This window comes from Protomyctophum bolini (genome assembly GCF_963924005.1).
Source record: "Protomyctophum bolini genome assembly, chromosome: 1".
Lineage (NCBI taxonomy): Eukaryota > Metazoa > Chordata > Actinopteri > Myctophiformes > Myctophidae > Protomyctophum > Protomyctophum bolini.
In genome coordinates this window covers 34,464,038-34,488,232 of record NC_137862.1, presented here as the reverse complement: position 1 = coordinate 34,488,232, position 24,195 = coordinate 34,464,038, and the positions used below count along the sequence as shown (strand labels likewise).

The following is a 24,195-nucleotide window of genomic DNA, read 5'->3' as shown; positions in this document are numbered from 1 at the left end:
CCCCCTTGCCTAATCTGAGGAAATGTAGGCTTTAACCATGCATATGTCATAATTGGATTTCAGTGCTTTCAAATGCTTCCTTGAGTGCTCCAAACGGCTTATTTTCCTTTTAAACCTTAAATATATCAAAAAGGTTAGCACACTGATTTGATTTTTAGATAGCTTTAAAGATGGAAGTTGAAATGGGGTAACAGAAATCGGATGCTATCTTTATAATGGAAAGTACATGGTACTGACAGATTCCTTGGGTAGGAGAAAACCTCACTGTACATATTTTGAGAGATAACGTCTTGTAGAAGAGAGGGATGGGGGAAGAAATTAGATGACAAGCCCCCTAACAGTCGGTGCTAATGGCAAATTAAATGATTTCCCAGAAAGGATACTTTGGCAAGGAAAGTGCCTCCTTTCCTCTTCAAGGATAAAGAAAATGCATCTTCTGTTGGAATATGAATCATGACGTGGAGAGGTATTCATTGTGGCATCGGAAGGTCAGTGGCACTTGTATCAGTTAAATGGATTGGATTAAGTGCTCCTTCCTTTCATAATGTAACTTTTCCTTCTAGGTGGTTGTGAGCCTGAGAGGTTCTGTTCCTATCCTATACTCCATGATTTCACGTTTTTACCAGAGCAGTGACAGGTGCGAGAAGATGGCTCGTGGCATTAAGGGAATCGACAAGACATTTTCCTCACACAATCGTTTTATTCTGTCACCAGTCTTTGTTTAGAAAGTTTTGAGTCACTGCCTGCTACGCCGCCATTAAAGCTCTTTTCCAGAAGCTGGTTTTGCTACGAGACATCAAGCCTTTTGTTTGTTCCCTGCGACAGACACAAGGATCAAATCAATGTGCATACTAGTTACCCAGTTAGACTGTTTCCTCCGTTGAGCAGTCTCTTCTTAGTAGGGCCCACAGGACCACAGTGCAGTGTACAGGTATATGCGCAGAAGAAAGAGGAGTCAAACTAACTGCAATCTGAAATCTGGGTTATGCTAAGGAGTGGAGAATTGTCACTTTAATGGCACTGCGCAGGTTGTGGAACAAAAGGTGTACGAGTCCAACTTGGGGGATGAGCTCTACAGTGCATACACTCATTCCGAAAAGGGCTAAAGCTGTGGCCTTTGTACCGTAAATGTAAAAACACATTACACGAGATGTGTTTAAGGGGTATATGGCGGATGGTGGTCTAAACCAATTAGGAGTCGTTCGGTGGAGGTGGGGGAACGACCTTTGTGTATAATTAGTTCTCTTATTTAAAGCAAAGATTTTGAGTAGAATAACTAATTAGCTGTCATAAAGGCAAATTAAAGGTTTTGTGTGATCCCCAAGGGAATTGCAGCAACCTGAATCTTTTGCGACGCACATGTTCTCAAACAACACACACACACACACACACACACACACACACACACACACACACACACACACACACACACACACACACACACACACACACACACACACACACACACACACACACACACACACACACACACACACACACACACACACACACACACACACACGTATTTTTTTCTCTCTGCTCATTAAGACTGTTTTTAGTTCTGTAGAAGCCTGACAGGCGAGCACTGTTGGCATACCTGCAGAGAGCTCCCCTAACAAGCCATGAAATGCAGGTAGTGAGAGAGAGACCGCCCTCAGCTAGTGTGGCTTGAATTTGAAGCTTTTTAGCTTCATTTACACCGAACATTGGTATTTATAGCGGGTTTTGTGATCCTAATGTGCCAGCTTCAAGGGGCCTGTTTTGGGGAGGGAGGAGGTGAGGGAGTTGGAGGGCAGGCGGAACACTAATTGATTGCTCCCATCACCAGCACTGGACCAATTAGCCTCCCCTTCCCTTCTGATAAAGAAATAGGACGGCTCAACACCACCAGAGCACTAACTCGCACACAAACCAAAGCCATAAATTTGACTAACAAGCTCTCTTCTCTCTTTCTCCTTCGCTTTAAAAGGGGAAATGCTAATTATATTACATTCATAGCATTACTGATGTGTGGATGGCCAAAAATTTGCAGAGCAAATCTGGTTCCAATAAGGTACTTCTGTGAGTCCATCTGTGCACATGGCCACGCAAGTGGAAGAAAAAAGAACGGCAGGGGCGGGGGAGTTGGTGTTAAACCTGCTTTGCTCTTCCAAAGAACTACTATGAGAAAAGTGGTATGTTTCTTTGATTTGTTTTTATTCATAATTTTTTTTAATACTTTTTAATACTCATTAATACTCATACGCATCATTACTTGACTGTATTATTAGCTATTAGGTCTAAACTAGCCGGATACAAAATACGAATACAACATTTGTAAGTAGTACATGCACACTTTAATGCAACAATGGAACCAAGACTGTGACCTATAGTACCTTTAAACAGTAGGTTTTTAACCCCCCCCCCCCCCGCTCCAGTTGATGCAGATAGTGTCCAGCATTTCTTTCTTTTCATAGAGAAATGTGTTTTGGAAGTAGAGTGGCAAGTGGCGTCCACTGTGTGTTCTGTTAGACAGATCAATAGCTCAGTGTGTGAGAGTGTCTTAAGAGCTGTTGTCTTGTGCTTTCAGCTGTGGCAGACCTGTTAGTGCTACAGAGGAGAGCTGCATGCCCCTGCCTCTGTACCAGCAGTGGCCTGAGGGGGGCTTTTAGTCCAAACACAAATGTCAGCCACACATACACTATTAGTGTTTAGTACCGTTATTAAATGGACTTTATTTGTCCTTTAGGAGGCTAAAAGGCACACTTAAAGGGGACCTGCGTGACAGCGGGGCAATTTGCGGGTTTGGTTACTTAGGCTCGCTTGTTGCCGACACATGAGCACAGATAAGTGTAAAAGGAGGAAAGGCTGTAATGCTGCGAGCAGGGAAGTCTGTGTGTGTGTGTGTGTGTGTGTGTGTGTGTGTGTGTGTGTGTGTGTGTGTGTGTGTGTGTGTGTCCGAGAGAGAGACATTGTGTGTATGTATAAAAGCGAGTGAGTGCGCGCTGAAAGGCACTTAGGCCATAACATATCTCACTGGGGTCTGGTAGCAGCGTTTTTGTGGTCAGAGGCTTTTTAAAAGGTTAATGTTAATCTATACCAAACAAAGCCCATGAGAAGCTTTTACAGCTGTGGACAGTTGAGTGAAATGAGCTTTGATGAAATGCTAGGTGACTAACATACTATACAGCATGCTGTAAATACCATAGTAAGCAAAATGAACACTGTGTTCAAAAAAAAAAAGGAAAAAAGAAAGACCTCTGCTACTGTGTCCCTTTGCTCTGAAAGCCCACTGTGAGCTATCGTGCAACTTTTGTTCCATGTATTACAGCATGTTCTTGTTTAACAAGCAAGGGGTTGGTTTGTAGTCCAATGTGACCTGTGTGCCACTGTGCCTATCTACATGGAAGACTGTTTTCTTTAATGCATATGAAGCAGGGGAGGCAGTGTGCTGTGGCCGTCCGTGAGGCCAGGCTCTGGCCGACACCTCCAGAAAGCAGCCGGCTTATCGAAAGAAAAAAAAGGGAGAACAGCAAAAGTCACTGGTGTTCCTGGGCAGTAAATCACGCGTGGCCGTTTGTCTCCTTATCGCTACAGGTGTGCCGATGCTCTCCGTCCAGCCCAAAGGGAAACAGAAGGGGTGTGCAGGCTGCAATCGGAAGATTAAAGACCGCTACCTGCTCAAGGCCCTGGACAAATACTGGCATGAGGACTGTCTGAAATGTGCCTGCTGTGACTGCCGCCTGGGGGAGGTGGGCTCCACCCTCTACACTAAAGCCAACCTCATCCTCTGTCGCAGGGACTACCTAAGGTAAGAGACACATATACAAGCACCTCTGCCCTCATAACAAAACACTAAAGGCCATGTCAACGCCAGTGTTAATTCACTCTGAATTTAGTGCCATTTGTACACTCAGATTTAAAATAACACTCAAGATTTTACTGCACAGCTGGCTGTGTGACATTAAAGGATCACAGTCAGTGTCATATAGTTGCTGTGAGATAGGCCTACTCGGCACAGCGGAATGGTCAAGGCTCCTTTAAACTACATTAACAAATGACAGCCTGACAGCGTGTCGCGGATTCGAATTCCGATATCAATAAAGACAGAAAAAGCCAACAAAAAAAAATCTTAAAAAAGGATTCTGGTACTAAAAGGTTATTTTAACCAATCTGTATGATAGAGTACTGTATGTTAATATACCAGATATATAACTAGCACATCTACAGCGGTTGCAGCCAGTTAATCTTCCAATGAGAACTTAAGACTCTGGTGTCGGGTACGACACCTACTGACATACTGAAGTATGAAGCTCATGAGCACAATATCTCCCTTGGACAAGCAGGGAATCCATCTGGGAAGAGCAGCTTGGTCTTCCATGCAGAAGATCTGTGTTCTGAATCCCATTTAGACAGTGTAAATGAGAACCAATGGACCTCAAGTGAGGATCTCAAGAGTTAACAGGTTCGCTGCGGAAACCACTTTTCCCCTTTTTCTCCATTGTCTTTCCCTGCCGAATCCGATAAACCCGCCTTTTGTTTTATATGTTTAATTCGTCATTTTTTGATAACCTTTAAGAAATACCGGCTTTGTCGCTGACATCGTGACGAGGACGACGTTTTATGATGACGTAACCGGAAATCGACCCATCACTGGGTTGCAAGGGCTTCTGGGAAACTGAGTTCAATGCAAGTCAACAGGGTTTCATAGCCGCATCCATCCGCCATTGCCCTGTGTTGCTGTTTCGCATCACAACGGTGGATTATTTTTCGACTCGGTAAGAAACGATGGGACTATTTTTAACAGGATTTTCATGAAATGGAGGTACAATTAAGACGCCTTAAATTCTTCAAAGGTTAGTGTAAACATCGTCAGGGACCGTAACTTCTTATAATGATTTATAACGCAGTAAAGGTGGTTAAATGAACACTGAAGATGTTGCTGTGTGGTCTGCTACAACATTGTGTTATAACATCCTGTTACAACATTCAGGTCACACCTATCACTGCACAAGTGGATTCAGTCTCTACTCACATGCATGGAAAAGCTTCCAAATACTAAATAACTGTCAATCAACATATGCTAATCTTAAAATGATTGTTTAATTTCATACACGTTCACCTGTTTTAAATATGGTAATTGCCTGGTCAGTGGGGTCTTCCTATTATTGTGACTAGAATTTGTGTAGCTGGATTGTGATACCATGATGTTGACGTATCATGGCTACAGGCACATTCATTGCAGGTCTTTGGAGACTTAATTAGCAGAATATTTCACAATAGGTTCATTTTCAGAGCACATTATTTTGGATGGTGGCATCTCAGTTTAATTAAATAAAAGCTTTCCACCAACCGTATAAATCCCTGGTTATTGTGGTGGTTGAAACAAATAAACACAAGAGCTATTACTCAGTTGTTGCAGTATTCTACTCACGGGCAGTGGACTATCACCATGATGAATAACATGAATAACAAATTATATATTTTAAAGCTACAATTCATCCATTTTATGTCCATTGTCTCCCTCTCATGATGGAAAGAGGTAATTGTAATTATGTCCAAGCTACAATAAAAAGATGGCAGCTCGCCGGCGCATGTCCAAGAGTTTCCCTCATTGTTTTTCTTTTGTTTTGCCTCGGATGGCCGTGGTTTGGCATAGTTTTTCTGATGTTAAGACTGAGGGTTAGGGTTAAGGTTAGAGAGGTTAGAGTTCCGGCCTGGGTTAGTCCCCACAGGAATCCGGAGAAAAAGTCTTGATTCAGCTGAGAACATTCCTAATTCAGCTGAGAACAATCCTTGATTCCGCGGCTTAGTTAATATTCCACAGACATTAACTTATTTAACCTAAAATGACCATGTAAAGACTAGACAGATCTATGTGTTTTAATGTATGCTGTGTGTTGTGAATGTGATGTCGTATTTGTCATATTTCCACATTTTCCTCTGTGTTTACATGCAGAGAGAAGTCTACTCCCCCACTGTAAACTGGGTCTCAGTGGCACCAGATCTGTAGGCTGTGGGAAACCTCCAGGCAGCCTTGTGTCTGTGGCTCCATGCACCCCAGCCCCCCCCCCCCCCCCCCCCCACCCCCCACCCACCATCACTTCCCCCTGCCATCTGCTTGCTAAATTAAACATGATCATTTCCTTGGCGTTAAGTCACATTCCCTGGGGCTTACCCAATGAGATCCCACCATTTATCCTAGAGGGAGGCCCCTAGGGACCAGCTTAGAGACCCTGCTGCCCGGGGCCTCCTCCTGAATCTCTGCACCCTGCACGGTGCTCTGCCCCTGCCTCCTCCCGCTCATCTCACCTATCGTCTTCCTCTCTTCTTCTCTCCACTACCTCTGGCACACGGCTGCCCACCACGCTTGACTTAGCTCAGTAGGAATGTGAAGCGTTAATTCAAGAAGGATTCTAATTTAATGTTAGAAAGGGAGGCAGGTGTATGTTAATATGCTGGCTCAACCACAATCAATTCTGGCCTCCCCGTTTTGCGCATGTCATTCATTATAGTTATAGTTAATTATGGGGTAGCAGATCTACAAGCTTATAAAACCGCACAATGCATCCCATTGTGAGCTTGTAGATAAGCTTGTACGACAAACTATAAATCGGGCTTATGTGGTTAATGGAATACTGTGGACTTGTGATGACAATGCAAAAAAGGGACATCATGAGATCAAAAGCTGATGTAGATTAAAAATAAATAATTCATAAATTGTACAATTAGTAGGCCCAGGAAGTGAGCGAGTTATACTTGCTCTCAAACTTTAAACTGAAGAGAGCTAACCCCAATTCTCTACTGTACCTCCTTCGCCCATGGATCTCATATAAATGGATGTCATATAAATCCGTCCTCTCCCCACCCCACCCAGGTCTAGCCATGCAGCCTGCAGTCCACCCAAGAGGGGCTTAGGCACATGATGTTGAGATAGACCATCACCATCCATCAGCTCCCACCCACAGTTAATGCAGTTAAGATGTGCAGAGGGAGGGCCCGCTAAGACTCACTGTTGCCTTCAGAAGGGGCAGATGGTGCAGATGAGGTAATAATAAATGGACAAATGACAAGAGAGGGCAACAAATGATTGAACCTTAGAGTTGCGACTTGGTAAAATACGATCCCCATAAGCCTCATTTATGCTCTTTCGCAGAGTCACATGGCTGTGTCGCGCATTGGAAATAGCCGGCCTATAAGTTCACAACGCGTCGTGGATGACACCCTTGTGAGCTTGTAGATCTGCTTTTCTCGGCGTGCGACACCGTTATACGATGGAGCATAAATTTGGCTTTCAAAGATGGGCTCTGCTCCTGGGTGATTGATGTTTCTACCATTAGTGAGGTGGAACCATGTCATGGCAACAGATGTAAAGAACAAACTAGAACCAGGGTAAAAGCCTGTTATATGCTATATGGCAAAAACATATTGTTCGACACAACTGAAAACAACAACTAAATCATGTCTACACTTTTTTCAGTTGAAAATACTGTTGCAAACAAAATTTGTTGCTGAAGGATAAATTACGCATAAATGCCCATAAAGGAAGTAAAGATTAGGGCAGAAGCTGCCTTTTTCCCAGTAAGAGAATGGAATGTGAAAGGAGAAGAGAAGCGATGAAAATACTAAAATAAGTGCTTTGCTTCGGTTGGCCCAATGAAATCTGCTCATCTACTCTTCAGCCTTTAGACACATGCGTAGCACTTAGGCTAATGGCTAAAGATGCTTGGGACAAATTCTATTATCCAGAAGAGGAAAAAAATGTCTTAGCTCAAAGTTTTAAAAGTAGCTGATGCAATCTCCACTCTCCCTTCCTTGGTGTGTGGTGAGATGACGGCTCTCCTAACCTGCAGTAATGAAGTTGAATCCTTGCTTTGAATTAGCCTCCTGTACAGAGCTGCAGTTAATTAAAGACAAGAGGCTGGATGAAACACACTTCCTTTATTTCCGTGGGTTTGGAGCTCTGCCATGTGCACATTAATTATGATAGGAGCTCCATCTGTGTATGTCCTTCAGTAGCATTAGCCCCATCATGAATGCACTACTCTCTTGAACTCACTATTCTCTCTCTCACGCACGCACGCACATGCAGTAGCATCAATCGTACCAAAACGAGACACAAAAGTTGACTGTGAGACAGTCAATGACTGGCTGCTATTTATATATTGTTAACTCAATACATAATGTTATACATTGACCTAAATGGCATTATATACACAAGGATAGGATGATTCAAAATGTTATATTATGTCTGTATCAGAAATGACTTTGGATGGGTGGAAAGCATTTGTTAAACTAGCAAAATGACAATTACTTTACCTGTGTTACATCTTCTGATAATTGTACTTATAATATTATATTATTATTATTATAATATAATAATAGTAATAATAGTCTTTCATTAGCACGAACGTGACAAAATAGGACAGCTTGTTGTGACACATCTGATCAGAACACACGTGGAACTATGGCTACAATAAAGATGCCATGGATTCAACAGTGATGTCACTGTTATGCAACATGGAAGTAGCACAGACTCAAAGTAAAACTGTTTATAAACTGCGAACGGGCCTTTCACGGGCATTTCCTCCTCGAACTCACACACAATTGGCAACGCCCCCTTTCTGTGGCGCCCACGGAACTGCCTCTCACATGAGCGGACCACATAAAATAACTCCCAACACCCCGGTCGCTTATACACCACAGTGACGTGACATCACTGACGAATCTTTGGAATTGGTATCTTCATGCGACCGAGTCAACTTCTCTCTGCTGGAAGGCTATATTCATGGTGGTACATGTCCGGTCCGCGGACCGGTGGTTGGGAACCTCTGGTTTAATATATTGATTGATTGATTGACCTTTTAGCCCCACTCGCAAGCATGGGGCTCTACGATGGCAAGTGAATTCAAAGCACTTGGTCATGTTTGCGTAAATAGTAGCACAGACACTAGGATGTGCTACTGGAGCGATACTTTTTATAATAACTTGGTAATAACTTTCCTCTATTCAGAAAGCCTGGGCATTATTAACAATTTGGCAGCACACTTTAATTATAAAGGAGAACAATAGCTCAATTAGACATTTAATTTATTCTGGAGTGATCTGTTGGCCTCACCAAAAAGGTTCACAGACCAGTCATGATTTTGATCACTTGCGACTTCAAGCCTGAAATCATTTAATCTTCTATCTAGTTCTATCTAAAACATATCAATCTTCTAATAAAAAAATGAAGCATAATATTAATCTTAACAAATGAATGCACGTTTGCGATAATGACTCATAATTTATCCACCCTCAAGAGAAACAGCAATATGCCAGTTCAATCTGGGCAAAGGAAATCTATCCTTTCCCAATTACTTTGTGAACTAAAACAGTTGTCCTTCCACAACAGTTGCTCCTCTTTCCTGAGGACATTTCTAAGATCTAAACAGGAAGCTTTACACTTTCAAAAAGATCCAACTGTTGGGGAAGGTCAGAACATGCCACGCATTCCCTTTATGAAATCTGACAAACCCTGGCTGCACAGAGAAGAAAACCTCAAAGAGTTTAGGGAATAGGTAGATAATATAAGGCTGGGAGGGAAGCAAAAAAGACAAGCAGATGAAGTTACCAAAGCAGCAACTTCACACAGCTGAAGTGGTCTACTCAAAGATACCGACATTAATAACAGTGAGAAAGCCATAGAATAGTAGTGGCGAGCCATTTCCTTCTATCATAGACCATGCTGTTTCAGCTCATGTTAGTTAGGGACTGTTCATTATTGTCTCCACCAGGCCGAAGGCATGGGGAGAGAGTATGTTTAGCAGTCCGTGTGTCCGTCCGTCTGTCTGTGTACAGCTAATCTCCGGCACCGTTAACCCGGTCGATGCCAAATTGTGCACACACACACTCACTAGATGCCAACGATGAACCTTTGCCCCCAAATTTCCAGAACTGCCTGTTATAGCGCCACCATGAGGCCGACTTTTTATTCGACTAATTACTCCTCCAGATTCTGTCCAAAAATCCTGCAAATCGTTACACATGATCTCTATAGTCATGTGTTCAAGACGGATCTGTCAGATATTTCATATTCCATCCTAATTGGCTAACATTGGCTTTCAAAGTTTGCAGGATTGGCACGTTTTGAACAAAAAGCCTCAAATCATGAACGCAGCCTGACCTTCCCTGGTGGAGACCTGTGCCCCGAGGGGCACTTTATCTAGTTTAGAATGAGGTTGTCAATGGACCGGCTCTAAGCCAAAAATAACAGTATATTTAAAATGTTTAATTCTGGCTTATTATTTTTGTTGTTATTTGCGTTCTAGCCCTACCCTTATCACACATTATGGCAAATTAAGTCAAGTAATGAAGGATACTGTAAGTGGGATCTGATGAGCGACTGTGTAGTGAAAAGCGAAACCCTTACATGTTTTTGCAAGATTTATGTCTTCTGTTTTTACTGAAGAACCTGTATTTCAGTATTCTATACCAGTTCGACCTGCTTGACCATACTAGGTTGTATCTCAATATTATCAAATTGTGAAAGTCCTTGAACATGCTCACCAGAAAGTCACCCACTAAATGGCCATGCATGGTTTCACTTTATCTAGTGCTTGGAAATCCAAGTTGTAGTGTCTCACAGCTTGTGGGTGACCTTCCAAATGAGTATTTATAACACTCTAATCCCTTTAAATTAACCACTGATGCCTGTATTTTAAACTAAATACTTTCTGTGCCTCAAACTCTGTTAAAAAACCATGGGCTGCCATATACAGTACAATGTTGAGCTATGATGTGGAATAGTCTAAAAATGTTCACAAACCTGGCATTCATAACCACTTGAACAGAAATGATGGAGAGGAAAGAAAATGCATTATTATTTTACTTTATTTTGAGAGTTGATTAATTTAATCCAAATGACATGGGAAATTAAACTGCATGAGCCACTGCACTCTTACAATGACAGCCATGTGTCTTTACAATACATGAGTATTCAGAATAAAATGGCATTTTAGCTAAATTAAAAGAATAAATGTTGGTAGAACCCAATCCTCCTCTGGTCTCTGAAAATGTGCTGTGAAGTAATGTACTGTACAAGGCATAGATGACCCACTCTAGCTACAAAACTGTACACGCAACATATTATCCTTTGCTCTGATCTATGCATACTAGGTCTTATTCAGTGTTCATTCAGTACCACCCAATCTGCAAACTCACTCATTTGAGAGCCATCACAAAATATGTAGTAAAGCTTTCATGTCCCGCATGCTGTTCCTGTTATTATTTCATGATCTTTAATTAATGACTGAATGATCCCAGGTAGACTATGATGTGAAAGAATGCTGGTCCACTGTGCTGAATCAATACTTCTCCATTCTCTACACTGTAAAAATACTTAATCCATTTGTAACGCTGAGCCTGAGAGTGCACAAAATGTAACCAAATGGACCCGCGACGGTCAAGCCCCCAGGACCAGGGGGGGGGGGGGGGGGGGGGGGGAGATTTCTGAGGTGCAGCCTTCCAAGTGGCCACATTTGGTATTGCAAGTTTGGACCGTTTGGGACCAGGGCTTGTGCAGTTGTGCACTGAGGTCCTTTGTGATGTAGACGCATAAAGGACACTACTGCGCATGTGAAAAGGCCCCATGATGTCATCAAACCAGAGTGCCCAAACCCAAAAGGAGGGGTGTCGCACTGGGTGAGCAATTTCATTGAGAAGAAAGGGCGGTGATTTCCGGTCCGTACTCTAGATAATATGTAACTCTATGGTGACGGCCATTTGTACAGCGAGTTAAATTAACACTAAGCATGTTACAGTGCAGATGGTTCACGCTGCAGTTTGCAATGCATCTTAGCCCATTACTGGAAGTGACAAAATCATCCACGGTCCACACAAGTAAAAGTGCATTAACGGACAGCATAACAAAGAAACCTAAACTCCATAAGACGTTCAGTTCCCTAAGCTGCTTTGTAAACATGACACTACATGCAGAAACATGATCATGTACAAGTAATTACCAAAATAGAGGAAACACCAACACAAAGTGTCTTAATAGGCTGTCTGGTGACCGTGAGCTGCCCGCTTCCTCATTTACACCATGAAACTTACTTAATTAGGACACAACATATTTAACGAAATAAATAAATAAAAACGCATCATTTGGTGTTTTGTTGATAGTGGTGGCAAATTCAGCCTGTGGCTTAAAAATGAGCCACTAGGCATAGACTACTACATATTCAGGCATACAAACACTTTCATGCTCACACTGTTCGTGTGAGCATCCAACCACATCGTGCCGTGTTGTTAAAGACATGAACATGTTGTGTTGTAGTTATATACGTATTAACCCCTTGGGGACATGGGTCCACTCCATTTCACCCATTCCAACATCTTAGGAGCAGTGACTGAGCAGCCGCAGAGCAGCGCCCGGGGGTCAACTCCAGTTGTAATGACAGTGTCTTTGGCAGCAGTATGAAGCTAGCATGCATGTCTTTTAGGTGTGGGAGGAAACCGGAGTACCCGGTGGAAATCAAATCAGAAACGGGTTGAGTGTGCAAATACTACACAGAAAGAACTTCTGCCGGGTTCGAACATTGGATCTTCTTGCTATTACGCAATAGTCTAACCACTGTGTGCCACCATTCCGCCAATATGATCTAGAGTAACTAAACTGTGCATTTTCTGGCCACTCACTTTCATTGTAATATCCGTTATTCAGGTGCGTTCCCTCTTAGCTAGAGCTAAAGACCATTACAGAGTGTTGTTTGCCTTTTCAGCGAGCTGCATTATTCAAGCTAAAATTAACCAATATTAGTTAATAACTACTGTATAGTTCCTCTGGGGCCGTTTCTTAAGACTTTCACTTTCACAGGAACAAGAAAGGGAGAGTGAGAAACCTCTACTGTATGTGTGTTTTGCACAAGGAGGCCAATTAGGCAGTTTGCTGATGGCATGTTATCTCTCTCTCTCTCCGTCTCTCCTCTCTCGTTCCACCTGCCTGTGAGTGAATCACAGAGCAGATCTGCCGACAAAGGCCAACCTATTCCAAAAGGAGTGGCATCCAAGTCTGATGGCAGTGCAAAAGAATCAGGTCAGCCAAGGACAAATAGATCTCTCTCTGGGTCCACTTACTACCTGTGGGCTTCAGACCAAATTGCCTCTGTTAGGAATAGATGTTGTGACATAATACAAGCATACAGTGTTGTGGGCGTCCGGGTGGCACAGTATTAAAAGCTCCTGCCCACTTTCGTGGAGACGGCGTGTGGACCGTGTTCGCGGGTGGGAAGCGGGGTGAAGACGGGTGATCTCTGTCACTGCACTAGTGACTTCTACAAGGTCCCTGTTCAGCACGGAGCAGAACTGAGGAGGATACTTTATGTCCCTCTACGTAGGTCACTCGTCTCGGTGAAACTCCTTACAGTCAGGTGAAAAGAAGAGGCTGTTGGCTTCATGTTTATTGGAGGAGCCACATGGCCCACAGGGCAGGAGCCTATCTCCTGTTTCTGTCGTGTGAGGCAGCTTGGTGTACTACAAGTACACCCACTCCAGCCCTTGATGCCGAGTGCCAAGCAGGGAGGCACTGGGTCCCATTTTATAGTGTTTTATTTGGTGTGCGTGACCCGGTCAGGGATCGAACCCCGACCTCCCAATATCAGGGCAGTAACCACAAGGCCACTGAGCTGGTATGCTGTATGCATACTTACTGCTCCTTATGCACTGTAAAAGAGAAACATCAGTGTGCCACACCCAGTCAGGACTTCTTGCACGTACTGCATGCAAAGGGCTTTGCAAAGCTGAGGTACTCAAATAAAATAAAAAAGGTGTTTTGAAACATGAGGAAAAGGTCAGTGTCCACCCAAACAAGTCTGGTTTATTGACCGAGTATACAAATTTGACTTGTAGACCTTAAGTAGAACTGCTCTAATGGTATTACAGGCCCGGTCAGGGATGAGTCCATTATAAATTCACCTCCTGAGGTGAACGAGCTTCACTGGAGGTTGTGCGCAACACTATGGCAGCAACTTCAGCTTGTCCATGTATTAGATTTAGGGATGATAACGGGTAACCGGATAGCCGGTTAGCCGTCCGTTTCAGAGTATGCTTATCAGCTTTACGGTTAATTTGCATAATAATAAATGTGTGGTCTGATCTTAAATCCCTTTATTTTAGATCGTTTTTAGTAATAGTACAACATACATTACAGAGACTGTAGTTGTCACTGTACAATACTTTAAAACATGCCAAATTTGTGCCGCCCACGTTTTATTTCAAACTCCAGCTTGTCACACTCCAGGCTGCATGAACAGCGCTCGAGCACTGTTTTCTGCCCCCTCAATGTCGCAAAGTTCTCTGTTGTACTTCAATGGCTAGTTGGCTACAACGGTAGCTTTGCGGTAGTCAAAACTAAAAACGAGTGACAGAGAGACAAGATTAACACAACATATCGACCGTATCAATGCAGAAACCTACTTGGCATTATTAAATCCATTATTGGTCTGGAGGGAGAAAGTTTACAGCCGCCGTTGCTTCCTCCTCCAATCCATCTCTCCACACTGGCACGGCTTACGGCTATCAAGTTAGCCATGTTCTAATGATGTTTGATGGTTTTCTCGTCAGCGAAAAGTCAACAAACAGAACACGTTAACATGCATGCTGATCTTCTTTAATAATAAAAAAGGCTTAGCCCAAGCGGCCAATGGCTTTATAGGTATAGGTTGCTCAGATCTGGACTGGACTCATTTATACACTGTAGACGTGCAGATGCATGCGTGCAGATGTGATGCGTTGTTTATTGGATTAAGCCTACAACAGTTTCTTTATATTGTTAAATGTTGCTTTTTTATTTGTCTTTTAAAAAGGAGCATAAATAAATGTATACCATTCGTCTACCAACATTAATTATGTAGCCTGTACATGCATATTACATTTGGGGTAGCCTATAAAAAAATCAACAACCGTTAATTAACCGGATAATGCCATCGGCTACCCGGCTGGGAAATTAACCGTTACCGACATCCCTAATTAGATTCAATATATTGTGTATGTAACTTGCATGTTGCCACTGAATTTGATGCACAAAGGTGTGATCAGCAGCAGAGGAGATGGTAAAGACATGTTAATGTTAAACACCCCGAACGCCCGGGGATATTTAGGACCATTAAATCAGAGCGCCCAGTGATTTGCAGCAACGGAGCACATTTCAAGGCGCACCAGGCGCCATCTTGGATGTAGATGTAGCCAAAACACCCCCGAATCGATCGACAACGGGAGGTATGATTCATTCTAACGCGACTAGCGACGGGACTGCGATGGGCCGTCAAAAACATAATCTTTGGTTAATTGATTTAGATCAAGAGTTATTCAAGTTTTAAGATTTTCGATCTCATCCACTAAAATGGGGGTGAACATTTTGGATGACGTCCCAACCGGAAATGACATCGAATGTTGCCCAACAGGCGCTCCCAGCCTGTGGAGCGGTGCGCTCGGTTATGATATCAATAAAGTTCCGTCCTGTGATTAATCTCCGTCCTGAGCACTGAGCGTTACTATTTGATAGGACGGAGACCTTAATCTATGAAACTATGAATCTTTGCATTTGGGATCACTCTGCCATCCCATCATGTGTTTCTGAGTTGGTATATCTGCCACCTTCGCTGAAACTGTAAGCACCAATGTGCCTGTTTAACACCCTGTGAATCCATCTCTTGGGGAACATAACAGCCCCCCCCCCCCCCCCTCCTCCTCCTCCATCCTCACCCTGTCTGTGTCTTTTTTATTCCTCTTGGACAAGAGGCACAAATTAGAAGTAGGGTAGGGTTCACTGGATAGATGCTTTCTACAGTAAATCAACAAGGTAAATCAACTCAAAGAGACTAAACAATCAGGTTTCTGCCTCTTCTGTCTGAGACCTATAACTTTTGTGTTCAAAATACACATGTACCATCAACACTGTGCTGCCAACTCATCCTGTCTTGCAAAGCTGTGAAATGGTCCTGAACTTCTTCACAATGCTTAAGTCTATCTGTGATTCAGAATCTCCAAATTAAACATAAGGGCAGGGTCTTGGAAAATGAAAATGTACAGTAAATCTGACTGTGGGAAGCATTTGAGCTCCCCCTGCTTTCAAGAGAAATAATTCTATATCAGCACCTCTTTGCTCTGTTTGTGACCATCATCGTTTGGCTCCTACCAAATAAGCTTAAATCTATAGCTGCCGCTCGGTGGCAGGATAAGCACACCTAAGGAATGCCACCCGTCCGCTCTAACTCTACCATCCTTCCGGGTTATTCAGGGAGGTGGGGGCTTTTGTTATAAGCACAGTGATCAGTCACATTAGCTCAGACCCCTTAGCTATCATTACAAACAGTTACATGTGCTCAGCGATGCGATACAAACTCACAAATGATTTACAATCGTCGGATGCGCGACGGCTCACCATGGACGTCACATCGCTCGAACCTTTAGAGATACAGCGCTTTGAAAATCCTGTTTAATGGAGGCTCAATGGAGCTGGGATTTAAAAATCCCATAGCTGGTGGGGACGGAGGCTCTCCATAGTAACCGGAGCAATGCTAAAAGGTAAATTGACGGTCACTGCTTTCATATATGGAGTATTGTCTACGAACATACGCGTAGTTAGCACCAGTAGGTACCGATAGCCTAGCTACGTTTATAAACGTAGATAGCAGCAAAAAAGTTAAACAAACACCAGCTATGTCTGTTTGTTGGCTGCCGAACATCCAGGTTACATCTCCTTTTGTTTTCTCAGTATCTCCCATGAACAAGGGAAATGGAGAGAGAGAAAGTGTGTCCTTGTAAGTTGTAACCAAATTCTTTTCAACTTTTGACTACATTATAGAATTTAGACCCTTGTGTAAAATCCAGCTGGCTTTGGTTGGAGCTAGACTTAATAGGCGTTGCAGTTTTTAAAGAAAACTTTCAACAGTTCAATTGGTTTGCCTCAGACCTGCATTCACTGCTTTCGCAATGTGCTAAGAGAGAAGGCCTTTGAAGAAGGAGATTAAAACCATGTGATCATTTTAATTAGATCATTAGCCAAGAATTAACATCTATGTTTGTAACCCCTCATTAACAAAAAATACCCAGTGTGTGCCAAGATAGATTTATGTATTACATCCGATGCATTCAGGTTTTTCTTCCTTTTTTTCCACAGCATTCCGTCACTGGATCTTTATGGCATTACTTTTTTGTTTGCTCTTCGTTTGCATCAAGGCAAAGGGAAGGTAGGCTAATGTCAGCCTGTGTTCTCTGTCTTTCAGGCTCTTCGGTACAACGGGGAACTGCGCTGCCTGCAGTAAACTGATCCCAGCCTTTGAAATGGTGATGAGAGCCAGAGATAATGTTTACCATTTGGACTGTTTTGCCTGTCAGCTTTGCAACCAGAGGTAAGGCTAGAGATCATAACTGTGCGACTGCCATTTTTAAATGTCCAATGGAGTGCTGAAATGGCTATTGGCTAGTAGAAGGCCAGTATCTCTCTTAGGATGAAAACGATTTGCTCTGTCTGATAATGGTGGAAGGTAACTGCGTACATTTACTCAAGTACTGAGCTTAACCCATTTAGACAACAGATTCTACAAATGTCTTCTAAATCATGACAGTTTTCTGAAAATTCTATTTCAGTGGTTTTCAAACTACTTCATGTCAAGGAAACCTAGAATTATATGTATTTGTCCTCCGAAATTCAGTCAATGTCTGAAACACTGTCATTGCTCCTCACTGGCTGCACCAATTGCTCTCACTTTTCGCACAGGCATTGACCGTAATATTATGGAGGTCTTAACGAAGCCCATTTAACAAATTACAAATTAATTTATTAGTGAATTAAAAAATCCCATCTACTTACATGGTAATGCGAAACCTCACCCCCCCCCCCCCCCCACATCACATGCCACCGTTCTCCGTGTAACCCCACTGTCATGCTTCCTCTGTTACAGCCGCAACACAACAAACAGTGGCCTATACAATTTCACCCCTGGCCCACCACTGAGACTGCCGATCTGCGCACACACGCACGCACACACACACACACAGTGATGCCCCCCCCCCCCTATTTCATCTACTGCTCTCAGTGGACTGCCCTCACGAAGGACACACTGATGACTTCCACCACCGTTGCCACGCTCTTATCTATTACATGTTGCTGCACACACTGGATCCACTGCTGCTTTGACATGTTGACTTCCACCACTTCCGCCATCAACAGATCTACAAGCTCATAGCATGGCACCGAGTGCCGTGCTATGAGCTTGTAGATCTGCTATTTATCAATAGCTAAAGTATAACATAATGCTTAAAACACCAAAAGGGGTTCCCGTCCAGAATGGGTTAACGTTAAAGGACCACTTCAGCACTTTACAACCTACCTTCATATAAATGAATTGGTCCCCACTAATGTTGGCTGTGGGCAGTTCAGAAACCCGTCCACCAGTGACATCATCGATGGGGAATAGAAAATGCAGGCTTTCTATTCCTGAAAAGTTGCAATGCAATGGAAGCCATCGTTCTCACGATAATACAAATCTAAATCTGCCTAACGGGTTTCTGAAGGGCCCACAGCCCTCCTATGAGACACAGACAGCCTAGTGGTCACCCTCTGTATGAGTTTGGGCGCATTCCAGTGTGGATGGGATTATCGAAATGTTGTAAAAATGTTGCAGTATGGTCAGACATGGTCCAAAACCGTCACTATAGTATTTACTAGTATGGAGAATAGGTACATTTCAAGCACAACTCAATACAAAAACTGTTAACTGTGGACGACACCATAAAGCATTACACTTGTTTACAATAGGGTCCACCATTTTCAATTAATGAGAACATTTAGACGTGTACAAATAATACACAAAAAAAACAGGAAATCATCATAAAAGGAGGTAAAAAGGGAAGGAATATACAGTGAGGCACTTGCGAGTGAGAATGTTGTTTTTTGATTAAACTTCTACTCCACTACAACTCAGCGGAGTAAAAAAGAACAGTATTTGCCTTCATTTAGTTACTAGTTACTTGTCTTGTCTTCAACCAGACTCTACTAATCTGGATAAATCTGAATTTTGGCATGCTAGCCGTTTGTCCCTTTGTAACTGGAACTGGGGTTTACCAAATTAACCCATGTATCTGAAGTGGTACAGCTCTTAGGAGTTGCGTCAGGCCACATGGAATTGCTCTGAATTCTATATTTAGAGGGTTGACAATAAAATATACAAAGAAGCATCTCCATAGAGTGAGGCTGCCCGATAAGAGAATGGATGTAAATTGATGTTTTGTTGCTGTCAGGCAGAAACCTTGTATCTCCACATTTCAACTTATTATATATTTTTCATAAATGAATGCCCTACTTCATCATACAAGAGTCACTGAACACAAAAGTAGTGAAAATAGCATATCTACAAGCTCACAACACGATGCAACGTGTATTTTGAGATGTAATTGATATACTAAATAGCGGACAGACTCAAGCCTGGCATTTTTGGAAGCTGCTTGCCAGCACGGATCCAACAAGCCATCACCCGGGAACGACCCATCGTTCTGGCGCTATCGCCCTTTGTAGGCAAAAACACTCTAAGGCCTCATTCACACGTACCAAACACCAATCAAGCAAATGTTTGGTTTTTTTGGGGGGTTTTTGGGCCACCACAATGCTTTTCCAATGGGAGTCACATGGTTTGATCAAACATTTGTGTTTGAATGCCGATTGCTGGTGGTGTTCTGCCCCTCCCCCCTCATCAAACAAAAATGTTTGATCAAACCAGGTGACTCCCATTGGAAAAGCATTGTGGCGGCCCAAAAAAACTAAATAAACTACCAAACATTTGCTTGATTTGGTACGAGTGAATGAGGCCTAAGAAGCATGAGGTTACTGCCTGGTGGAATGTAGAGGGGCGTACACACACGTCCAGAGCAGGGAACTTGGGAAGCGAGAGCAAACCAATCACCACAAAGGTCATACCCCCACATTTTGCAGACCATTATTATTATGTTTTCGCAAAGCCACGCCTGTTTCTGCCTGCCGACATAAAAGTGAAATGCACATTTGAAGGGTGCGCCCTTATTTTGCAAAAGGAACGGTTTTGGACATACAAGGTTTCCCACCCGACTGGTTTCATATAATGTGACTCTTCCGAAAATTGCATTTTCCCATCAATACATTGTGCATAAAGAACAGCCCTGGGAGTAGAGCTTACTTTTCATGTCTGAGAGGTTTTGTGACCCTGTTCCTCCACACAGCCTAAAGACCATTAACCTTCTACAGAACAAATTCAGTTGCCATATTATTAGTGAGTGCTGGATGTAAGAAAATGAAATTGCAGGCTCTCTCCTTAGCTGGAAGAACCGGTGCCAAATGTTTAAACTGGTGCAGTAATACCATGACTGCGGTCCTTCAAACAGCCTGGAACATTAGCTGCATCTATGGTGTCACACAAACAAACAGCTGTATACATAGAGGACAACATCAGTCATGCAGGCCCGCTATGTGTTATTTTCTCTTTTCAACTGACTCTGAGACTTTAGAGGGAAAACATTCATGAATACTGGCACCAAAACCCGGTGTGTGAAAGGCTTACCCTGTGGCAGGGTTTCCTTGGAAACCGTTGTGGTGGCAGTGCTTTTTTTTTGCCAGGCCTGGGAAGGTGGACCCTGCTTTCAGTGAGCGCCAGGCCTCTTTTATGCCTGCTTTGAAATTAAGGGGTTATAATCTAGTTTTATTTGAAGACACGCCTACACATTGACCATCAAAACAGGCTTTGAATCTCCCGACAAAGGACAATGTCACTTAGCATTGGGTGAAAACTCTGAGCCAAAAATGTGTACAATGAGGGGCACGGAGGCGCAGTCAGTAGCACTGTCGCCTCACAGCTAGACGGTACTGGGTTCGATTCCCGTTGGGGGCACTGTGGGTGTGTTCTCTCCTCCGTGTCATCAGTGCACATACCCTAGGTGGGGTTGGCAAAAGGGCCTTTCTGTGTGGAGTTTGCATGTTCTCCCCATGTCTCCTAGGGTAGATAGTGCCCTCACAAAAACATCCAGTAATCCGCGTCATTCAAAACCCCGATAGAGCGTCACACCCTTTCATGATGACGAGAGCCCCGGAAGAGAATTCCCCATTAATTTTCCCCATAGTTTTCAAAGAGTATTTATTTAAATAAGTTTACAGGGCAGACAAAGCCAACTCGGCTCGTGACATGGTAATCATGACAATAAACAATGTTTAGGGCCGATCAAATAATGAGTACGAAGAAAAACTAAACAAAAAGTGTTGTACCCTGCCTTTTTTTTCTTCTAATTATTTGATTGGCCCAAAACATTGTGTTTATTGTCATGATTTGTCACGAGCCGAGTTGGCTTTGTCCGCGGCGTAAACGTCTTTAAATAAATACTTTTTGAAAAGTCTATGGGGGAAATTAACTGGGAAGTATTTTCCGGGCCTCTCGTCGGAGGTGGGACTGCGACGCTCTATAGGGTTGTGTATAAAGACCCGCCCCAGCCTGTCTGTAATGTGTGCACACACTGTCCAGGGCGCTGCTGCTGTGTCAAAACTCTGGGTGTCGATATTTCTCTTACATTGAGTCATGCACAAGTTGTAAAAATAATTGTAAATTTTAAGTATGGCTTTTTGTAAATGTCTTTTGGTCTGGCACAATCATAATGTAACCATTATTTGTTTGATAGGATTAGTTAGTGTTTGTTATTGATTTAAGGTTAGGTTTAGTTCGTTTTGCTTGTTTCTTTGTGTTGCCGCTCCCATATATAGCCTTATTTTCTTTAATTAAGAGCCAACACACATAATAATCCTCGTTTCTGGCCAGCTGGGGCGCCTGATGGAGGGGAAAGGAACTGGTTGGAATAACGTGTTATTGGACATGCTACGTCCAACCGGGGAAACTCCCCCCTGTCAGGTGAAAAGACGCGGCTTTGAAGGAAGCATGAGGTCAGTCTGTTGCTCTCCCCAGATTGGCAGAGGGAGTGTATAGCGCCCAGGATTACAGCAATGGTGATCAGGTGTCGTCACTGTCAGAAGAGAGACATTCTAATCAGCACAACACTCTTCTCATGAATCATGATGACAGTTTTAATTTGTCTTTTTTTATAACATGTCTATATTTCTCTGCTGACAGGTTTTGCGTGGGGGACAAGTTTTTCCTAAAAAACAACATGATTCTGTGTCAAATGGACTATGAGGAAGGGCAGCTGAATGGAAGCTTTGAGACACAGGTTCAATAGTGGGACCCCGTGGCTGCGACCCCCCCCCCCCCCCCCGGCTCTACACACACAAGATGGATGTTCTGCTGCACTTGGAAAGAGACAAGCATCTGTCTGCAATACTTTTTAAAAACCCCTTTATCAGTCCCTAAGGACTCTATTGTAAATGTACTACTTTTTGCCCCTCCCACACACCCCAACACTGAGCAGTTACAAGTTTTGATGTACAGCTGTGCCTGCTTAGCTGAGCACTGTATTGCTTGTATGTTTTTGTGAAATTTGTTTTGGGTTTATTATATTTTATTTCTTTCCTTTTGGAAATGGTTCCTTGGAGGGTATGTACAGTATGTTTTCTCTGTATATATAAACTGGAACATTTATTTTATGAAATGTAATGCAATTTTATTACTAGTGTGAATTAAAGATTCTTAAATGTTCATAGTGAGTTTTTTTTCACCTCGCCTCTTTTTTTCCCATCAAAAACCAAAGTTGTTGAAGGAGGCTGGCCATGTGCTGAAATGTAATCATCTCTAAAACCACAGTGCTGTAAAAAGCCATGCAAAGGAAACTATATTTGACGTCCTTTTTAAAACATGATGGAACAAATCACATTTTATTACATTTTGCAGAGTTCTAATGGAATTAGAAATGCTGTTTAAAAAATAAGATTATTTGGAATAAAATATTTGCTTCTTTAAACTGTGTTGTTGTGGGAAAAGGAGATGTTGTGAAAGACCGTGAGATGTGATGAGCAGCTAGGAGGTGAATTAGTCAAGAAATAAAAGTCTGCAATTCTAGTCATTGTGAGCAAAGTCCTTCAGAAGTGTCATACAAGTAACACAATTATTTGGTAAAACGTATAACTTAGTTAATTAGAGAGGAAAAACCTTTAAGAAAGTTTTAATCTCCAGTGCGGGAAACAGTGGATAATGGTGTATAGGCAAAAATGGTGCTTTGATATTTGGTAGCTTGAACCCAATCCAGTCTCTATATTATTGAGTCTCTATAATATTTCAATATGGACAGACGATTGATCAAGTTTACTATTATTAGTACTGCAGACCTATTCCCTTAAGCATTATTCTATGGTGAGAAGAACGTGCTGTTGACAAGTCATTCGACAAAAATGACACTCATATTGTCGAGTGACTTACTACCAGTAAAGGCTCATACATACTACATAGTCTGGCTTTTCGGTGGTTAGGTGACCACCGAACTACAACATGACGTCACGAGCCGCGGTGAAGAGCAAACCACCGCTCCAGCCCTTCTCTCTGTTTTTACTAACCACCGCTCAACGTTATTTTGCGGTGGTCGCGGTGGTGAATAGGCCTTAAGACGCCTGAGGGTGAGAAGGTGCACGCATCCGCATGGGTGACAGCAGACTGCTGGGCGAGCGCTGGCGCTTTGGAATGGGAGGTCAGATCAACATATCCACCTGTCTGACAGAAGACTGCTGGACGAGCGCTGGTGCTTTGGCATTGAGGGTAAGATAGTAATATTCAGGCCTGTTGAGAGCTCTAGTTTTCGCAGCTGCACTTATAACTTTGGGGCGGGCCCGTCTAGAGTTTAAATGGACAGGTATCAGTCAAAAGGGAGACATCGAAGAGGAAGGATGGGGAAGGATCAACATATGGAATGCAGAACAGGTCAGCTCCATAATGGAGATCTAAGTGTTTGAGGTTTGAGGTCAGATGTAGAGTTGCTGGCCAATATTGATAACATCAGAGATCTTCATATATGGGCTTAATATCGATCTCCATCCCTGGTGATGTCATGTGATGTCACATGCTTCATACCTGATGATGTCACGTGCCCGACTAACACACTGACGGGAAATGTACGATTCCATAGTTAACTGCGACCTTCGGTTGCAAAAAGTCTCTAAAATCAAATATACCACACATGCTAGAACACATGTTTTATTTGTATAGTTTTGGTGTAAAATATACTAAAAGTGCATCATGCAAACATGAGACCCAAATACATTTGTATGTGTAGTGCAAAAAG

The 24,195-nt window shown here is 42.9% G+C and overlaps 1 protein-coding gene across 1 annotated transcript in view; it reads left to right on the top strand.

The window, feature by feature from the left end:
* Positions 1–22,719, top strand: part of lmo1 (LIM domain only 1) — a 38,394-nt gene extending 15,675 nt beyond the window's left edge. The window contains exons 2-4 of the mRNA XM_080761079.1: positions 3,577–3,790; positions 17,244–17,369; positions 22,101–22,719. Of these exons, the coding sequence (XP_080617205.1) occupies positions 3,577–3,790; positions 17,244–17,369; positions 22,101–22,206 (446 nt within the window). The 3' untranslated portion in view covers positions 22,207–22,719. The remainder of the gene's footprint in view (positions 1–3,576; positions 3,791–17,243; positions 17,370–22,100) is intronic.
* Positions 22,720–24,195: the final 1,476 nt, after the last annotated feature.